Here is a 7,994-nt window from a genome sequence, read left to right as displayed (position 1 = left end):
GGTGAAGGCAGCACCTTGTCCAGGGCAAGTTGGGTGGCTGAGTGAGTCTGTGTGTGCCTGTGCTTCTGTCTGTGTCCGTCTGTGTGTGTGTGCATGTTTGTCTGTGTGTGTGTCTGTGTGTGTGTGCGCGCGTTTGTGTGTTTGTCTGTGTGTCTCTGTGTGTGTGTGCACGTTTGTCTGTGTGTGTGTGTGTGTGTGTCTCTGTGTCTCTGTGTCTGTGTATCTCTTTCTGTTTGTGCAGTCTCTGGGATACAGACTCACCTTCAGGGTTGATCCTGCAAACAGGAAAGCAACAGGCACATCCAGGGTGCTGGGAAGGAGACCCTGGCTCTTGTGCCATCCCAGGCCTGGCTCCAGCAGCCTGGTAGGAGCAATCCCCAGGGCAGCAGCTACGGCAGAGCCTCTGCCAGGAGCCTGGGACTCCTTAGGAAAAGTCTCTGTTCTTCCTCCACAGCCATGGCTTCGCAGGAGGACACACAGGAGAAGGATGCAAAGGCCCAGCACCTGGCAGAGGCATTCAAGAAGGAAGGACTGGATGCTAGATACTGGCTGCCCAAAGTAACGCAGGTTCTGGGAATCAAGTGCAGAGAAGCCCTGCAACATCTGGAATATAAAGATTACCTCAGGCTGGAGTGTGAGGTACAGCACCCCTGGGAGAAAAAGGCACTCCAGAAACTCTTGAAAATAACAGATGACAAAACGTGTAAGGAGTTGCAAAAGCATAACTTGGAGAAGAAAAAGCAGAGACAAGAAGTGGCCAAACAAGCTCTGAAGGATCTGACAGAAATGATCAACAGCCACAGCCACAGCCAGGATGCTCTGAGGGAGAAAGCAGAGACTCTGTGGCAAGCCATGGAGATTCCCAAAGAGTTCTGGCCAGCACCAAAGAAACCCTTGGCAGATGTGCTGGAGAGCATCCAGAAGCAGCTGGAGCAGCAGGAGCTGTCAGCAGGCAGTGGGAAGAACATCCCTGACACGGAGGTGCTGAGGCAGGCGTCAGGGGGATTGGCCCTGCAGGGCATCTACAGAACCAGCAGACCTGAAGATATGCTGGCAAAGCGAGAGCAGCTCCTCAAGGTTCCTGATGGGTTCCAGCTTGCCGGTCCTGAGCAAGGATCGCTGCTTGAGAAGAAGGAGTTCTCATCCTCTTCAGCAGAATCCACTTTCACCAAGTCCATGGAGCAGCTGGGCTTCAGCGTGAGCGTTTCTGCCAAATCTTCATTCTGGAGGATTGGTCTTGGAGCGGGTGTAGATCACAGCAGCTCCTCGCAGTCACAGGACACCCACCAGTCCCACTCTGAGCAGAGCTACTTTTGCATCACCAAGTACCAGTACATCCCTCTGGCCTCCTGCTACTTCCAAAGGCATCAGCTTCGCCTCTCGGATGCGGCTCTGCAGGAGCTGCAAGAAATGGAGCAGCTTTTGAGCTGCAGTCAGAAAGAAGACAACTCCACCTTGATGAAGATGTGTGAGAGTTTCTTCAGCAGGTTTGGGTCCCACATAAACCAGGGTCCCCTCCACTTTGGGGGCATATTCTGGTGGAAGGCGTCTACAGAAGGATTCCGAGCTGAGCAGCGGGAAGAGGTGAAACGACAAACATCTGAAGCACTGAACAGCTTTGTTGGGGCCAGCTGGGGTGACTTTGCGGCCAGTGTAGAAGAGACTCAGGATGTTTCCAAATCCAACTCACAGGGTTCTGTCCTGGGGAGAGCCAGAGAGAGTTCTCATACAGCAATTCAGCTCTATGTGGTCAACACAGGGGGCCCAGCAGACACATCTTCCCTTCCTCAGTGGAAAACGGGGCTGGTGTCTGATAACACAACGTGGTGCATTATCGACCGTGGCTTTGAGCTGATCCCAGTGTGGGACATCATCCTGTGCAATCACTGTGGGGATTTTAAGTCTGCTGGTCAGATGAGTAGAGCCCTCAGGGCTGGGTACAAAGCGCTGACGAATCAGAGCATTGGCACCATTTTTGGAGAGGAACTGGGCAGTGCAGTGCAAGAGGCCAGAGATTTCATGAAGACTGTGAAGGCCTGGGAGGTGACAAAAGTAGATGAAAACAAGCTGCTCATGCTGATGGATCTTAAAGATGATTTGAATGCAAAAACCAGGAACCCCAGTGTGTGGATCAATGTGTGCCTGTCAGACAAAGCCCTGCAGGACTTCCTGGTGAACACCGTGCAGAGCTGCCAGGAATCACCTCCAGAAAACACCACCTCTATCAAGGCAATGTTGAGCAGTCTCCTGAATCCTCATATCTACTCTGTCAAGGACTTCCCTGAGGCTTCTTTCATTATGCAATGGGTCTTCCAGACTGAGCACCCACTTCCCAGATCTCCCAAAGTCTCTGAGCTTCAAGAGCTCATCAAAACACTGCAGCAAATGAAGGAGAACATCCATGCTGTCACCTACGCACCAGGAAGCTCTGCTTCTGATGTTCATGAAGCAAAGATAAAAGCCACCCAGACCAGCAGCCTTGCCATTTATTCCTTACTCCAGTCTCTCCAGGAACAGGCTCAGAAGGACATGGAGCTGTTGGTGCTCTTGATTGTGACCAGCACAGGGTACCAGGTGGAAAGCAGCACTTTTCAGCACCTCCTTGGACACCCAGAAATTCACTACATGGCCAAGGAAATGGAAGCAGCACATGCGGAGTACGTGAACCTGAAGGAGCAAGATGCCGACAGAGCTGAGGCCTCCCTCCTGCTGACGGGTCTGACTGTGACACCCGAATGTCAAAAGCTGTCCCTTGAGCAGAAGAGGGAGCGTTTGGTTTTCATGGAAGATCACATGAAAGGCTTGTGGTCCACACGGATAAACAATCTCCTTCAAAAGCACCGTAGAGACGAAGACTGGGAGAGGCTGGAACGGGACTTGGACTCCTTGATCAATGGGTGCTTGGATGACAAATGGGATGAACAGAGGATGCAGATCATACTCAGTGACCTGGAAGACACTTTTCCAACACCTGCGCCCCTCAGTCAGTCCCAGTCCAACTCAGACAGCAGTGAATCCAAAGAAAATGAAGCCATTGCAAACCAGGAGTTCCTCCAGTTGCTCAAGCGCCTTGGACTGGAAGGTCACTATCCAAGGAAAATGGGGATGGGAGATTTACTCACCATCTGCAAGACATCTCTGAAGCTCAGCCAGCCCAGCCAGGACAAGGAACTGCCATTATACTTCTTGCAAAAGCTGTTAACTGTGGATTACCAGGTGAGGTACCTGACTTGCCGGGTTGACAGCAATCCAGGCCTTGAACCTGTGCCACAAAGCAGAGAGCAAGAGAACCAACAATCAGAATCCGTTGAACACTTTTTACATGACTTTGAGGAAGTCTCCCCTGAATCTGAATCCGAGGACGGCCATGTGCACCCTATGGACCTGCAGATGGCCATTTTCCATTGTGCTGATGACTTCCTGAGACAGACCCTGGCAACCAAGCTGGCGTTCTGCCAACTGGCGCTGCCTCTGCTGATGCCCAACCCAAGCACTTCACACATTGAGTTCCCGCTCTACGCCCTCAGCCAAATCCAAAGGAGCTGGAAAGAGGTGGAGAAGTCAGGAAAGCAGGCCCAAACAAAGAGTTTCAGCAACAAACTCCTCTTTCAGGCACAGACACCCATTGTGTCCTTCATCCGCATTGGCAGCTCAGCCTCCTCTTCCAAGTCCCAGCTCCTGAACGGTCTGCTGAGCAAACACAAACACGACACTTTCTTCCACCGCCACTGCAGAGGCAGCACCAGAGAGCGCTTGCTGATGGAAGGGCTGGTGGAGATTGCCTGGTACTTCCCTGGTGGAATCCCTGATGACACCTTTGAGCGCTGCGTGGCTTTCTGTAACCTGCATGGAGATGCCAGGGATCACGGAGCACAGCTGCAGTTCCTGCAGGAGATATCTGCTGTCAATGTGGCTCTTGTGTCTGATTGGGAGCACATGGACAACAGGGGGAGAAAGCTTCTGCATGACCTGTGGCAGTCACAAAGGCCTTTGGTTTGTCTTCTCACAGAAAAAGAGAAGGTTGCAGGTGGACAAGCCAGCAAAAAAATAAAAATTGGGATCAAGAACAGAAATGAAGCAGAACTGGTGGACAAGCTGACCAAGACAATTGGGAATCTCCTGGAAGGTTCTAATCCATGTTTCAGCCTGGAGGCCTGCGTGGACAAAGCTCGCCAGCACGGATTCATAGTAGATGCAGATCGAGATGCGTGTGTGACAGGCAAAGCAAAGGCAAAGGAGCTGGTGGAGCTTCTGAAGAACGAGAAGCTGTCTGACATCAAATCCCGGCTGCTGCCGCTTCAAGAAAAACTGTGGCACCAGTGGTGCCAAAAGGACAAAGAACTCACTCGCTTGCAGGAGAAGAGGAACAAGAGCATTGAGCATCATCGGAGCCAAATTGAATATGAGAAGAAAGTAATAAGAAGAAAGCAACTTGAGCAAGCTTTCCCTCTCAACAAACTGATGAAATCATTCCTTGGGTTTCTCCATGCCCAGCCAGCAGACACCAAGAAATACTTCCTGCACTGGATGAAGGTCTTTATGCACGAGCTGTCTTGTGGTCACCTTGAGGAAATGAGGAGGGACTATCACAAGTTATGGTCTAAAGTCCTGTCAAGAAAGAAAAGCAGGAAGAAACCCAGTGGCCGTCATGAGTTGCTTATTCGCTTGGATGCCCTCTCTGATGAAATCAATGATTCATCCATTGGCCTGGAGCACCTTCTGAGGGAGGTAGGGCAGATTTATGAAGCTCTGCAATTAATGAACTGCAAGAAAGAGAGTTTTGTCAAACTGACGGAAATTGCAGCAGATCTGATGGTTTCAGGGCACTCCGTGGAGCTGATGGATGGGGACGCTTCTTACCTGCCCTTGCGCTGGGTGGGAGCAATCTTTGACAGCTTAATTGAGAGGCTGGGGGACAAACGAGTGTTTGTGCTCTCCGTGCTCGGCATCCAGAGCACAGGCAAGTCCACCCTGCTGAATGCCATGTTTGGTCTGCAGTTCAACGTCAGCGCAGGGAGATGCACCCGCGGAGCCTTCATGCAGCTCATCCCAGTGGGCGAGGAGCTGCAGCAAGACTTGGGCTTTGATTTTGTGCTGGTGGTTGACACTGAGGGACTTCGTGCCATCGAGATGGCAAATAAACAGTCCCTGAACCATGACAATGAGCTGGCCACCTTTGTCATTGGTATTGGCAACATGACTGTGATCAATATCTTTGGAGAAAATCCATCAGAAATGCAAGATGTTCTCCAGATTGCTCTGCAGGCATTTCTTAGGATGAAGAAAGTCAATCTTTCCCCAAGCTGCCTCTTTGTCCACCAAAATGTGGGAGAAATAACTGCCAAGGAGCAGAACATGGAAGGACGAAGGCGTTTGCAGGAAAAGCTGGATGAAATGACTGTGGTCGCTGCTCAGCAGGAATTCTGTGACATCTCCTCCTTCAGCGATGTCATTGGCTTTGATGTGAACACCCACATTCACTACTTTGCTCACCTGTGGGAAGGAAATCCCCCAATGGCACCACCAAATCCCACTTACAGCCAGAATGTGCAGCAACTCAAGAGCAAAATCCTCCAGGAGGCCAAGAGGAAGTCACAGCACAGCATTTTGAGGCTCTCAGGCCTGAAAGATCGTTTTGACCGCCTCTGGAATGCTTTGTTGAATGAAAACTTTGTGTTCAGCTTCAAGAATTCCCTGGAGATTGCTGTGTACAGGAGACTGGAAACTGCCTTTAGTCAGTGGACCTGGAGGCTGAGGAGTCACATCTTAGATGTACAGATGAGACTGGTGAACAAAATTTGGAATGGGGACTGGCAGAATGTCACCAGACAGCACCTTGAAGGAGAGGTGCAAGAGACAAGTGATGCCATTGAGGAAGAAGTGGAAAAGTATTTCAGGGAAGACAAAGACTGTGAGACACTGGTCCAGTGGAAATCAAGCATAGAGATGAAGCTGAAAGAACTGAAAGAGACTCTTCTTCATGAAACAAAAAAGAAATGTGAGAATCTCATTGAGCTACAGAAGGAGCAGAGGAAACTGGATGCAAGGAAGTTGGAGTATGAAGATGAGCTTCTGAGAAGGAGTCGGGAATTGGCTGTGACTCTGAAAGGGAAGAGCCTCAGTGAGAGAGAACTGAAGGACAACTTCACTCTTGTCTGGAACCAGTGGATTGCAGAAGTCTCCTGTGCTGCTTGTCCTCTGGAACAGGTGGATATTGATGCAGAAATTGAAGATGTCCTTGTAGAGCACTTTAAGGAGTCACGTATCCAGGAACGGATCAGGTCATTTCCCAGAGGCAGAGGGTTTTCTTTTGATCCAGAGAAACACATCATGAAGAAAAAGAATTCAGGCCGTGTTTCAGTTCGCAAGAGCCTTTACAATGCTGATGTTATCAACTTTCCGTACATCACCGACAACATCATAGCATGTATAAAGGCAAGCATTGCTAAGAAGGAAGAGGAGAAACGTGATTACAATAGAAATTTTATTCATGAAATACTCAATGAAGTACAGAAAGGTGTCAACTCTGTCCCCAGCAACGCAACTCGTACTTTTAACAGAGATTACAGCATAGATTTGTCTCTGTATCTGTGCAAAATGGCAGCAGAAAGGTTTAAAGCCATGCATGAAGCATTCCGAAATGCAAATAACCCAGTTGTGTACCTGCGCAGCAAGAGAGAAGATTTCTTCCAATGTTTCCAGATTTCCTGCCAAGGAGCCACTTCTGTCACAACTTTTGCTGTTTTCCTTTGTGACAAGATTGAACCAGCTCTTCGCCGGGCCGTCTATGACAGGACAGCTAAAGCCATCGCTGAGGACATGCAGGGCAAATTCCCTGATTTCCAGGGCAACAGAGCCAATCTGGAAGTTTGCATCCTGAGATATCTGGCAGAACAGGAAAATTTTGAGTATTTCAAGCAGTACCTTATGTCTCCAAAACAGTTTTTTGAGAGTTATATTGAGACACGAGTTAGGAGTCACTGTTTAGATGGGAGCTGGAGTCTGGGGATGTTTTTAGATTCTTCCCTTGATATTCTCTATAGAAACATCCTTTCAGCTGTTTCTTTATCAACCCAAATTGTCAAAGACAGAAAGGACAGAGAAGACAAAATCTCTCTTTGGCTGGATGAATTTTGCAGGGAACTGAGAGAGGTGATCAACTTGCCCAGAAGTGACCTGAAGGGCATCGAGCACCAGGAGGTCACAGACATCGAGTTCCTGAGCAGTGCCATGGCAGATGCTCTGGATGACCTGAAGGAAAGGCTCAAGAAAGAATTGGCTGGGGCTGACCTGAGCTCATTTTCAAGGCAGCCTCACACCATCCTGGCCGAGCATTTTTCAGGGTGCTGGGCACAGTGTCCCTTTTGTTGGGCTGTCTGCACAAACACAATGCAGAATCATGATGGAGACCATCAGGTGGTGTTCCATCGCCCACGAGCTTTGAAGGGAACCATGTGGTGTAAAACTTCATCTGGCATCAAGCACAATACACACGAACTGGTCATTGATATTTGTTCCAGCCTTGTTGCAAGTGCCTGCAGATTCAGTGCTGGTGGTGGCCAATGGATCCCCTTCAAGAGATACCGGGATGCTGGACCTCCTTATTCTGATTGGAACATTCTTCCCGATTCATCCGTGCAGGTGTACTGGAAATGGTTTTTGTCTCATTTCAGGACACAGCTGGAAGCTTTGTACAATGGGAAATTTCAGGGTAGAGGAGAAATCCCTGAGGCGTGGCAGAGAATTACCAAGGAGGAAGCACTGTCTGAGCTGGAGAAGCGTTAGGCCATGTCCATGGGAAGGAAGAACCAGAACAGGTTTGCAGTTTATGAGAACTTTGTACCAGGCTCTCCACAAAATGCAGTTACAATAATGATGCTCTCAAGTCCAGGAAATACAATGGTATCCAATTGCTGCCAAATTTGTTGAAATAAGCTGCATTACTGCATCCATTACTCAGCAACTCCCTTGCTTCCTGGAAAACTCAGAATCCT

General features: G+C 49.4%; 1 protein-coding gene across 1 annotated transcript; it reads left to right on the top strand.

Annotated features, from left to right (window-relative positions):
- The first annotated feature begins 456 nt into the window (after positions 1-456).
- Positions 457-7,785, top strand: LOC131556295 (interferon-induced very large GTPase 1-like). Its single transcript, XM_058802773.1, has one exon. The coding sequence runs from the start codon at positions 457-459 to the stop codon at positions 7,783-7,785; it is 7,329 nt and encodes a 2,442-aa protein (XP_058658756.1).
- The last annotated feature ends 209 nt before the right edge of the window (positions 7,786-7,994 follow it).

The sequence above is a fragment of the Ammospiza caudacuta genome, chromosome 3 (genome assembly GCF_027887145.1).
Source record: "Ammospiza caudacuta isolate bAmmCau1 chromosome 3, bAmmCau1.pri, whole genome shotgun sequence".
Lineage (NCBI taxonomy): Eukaryota > Metazoa > Chordata > Aves > Passeriformes > Passerellidae > Ammospiza > Ammospiza caudacuta.
The sequence above is the reverse complement of the archived record's forward strand: the minus strand, read 5'-3'. Positions and strand labels throughout refer to the sequence as shown.

What these genes read in the sequence shown, in the direction of transcription:
- LOC131556295 (XM_058802773.1), top strand. Translation starts at nt 457, where the DNA reads ATGGCTTCGCAGGAGGACACACAGGAGAAGGATGCAAAGGCCCAGCAC.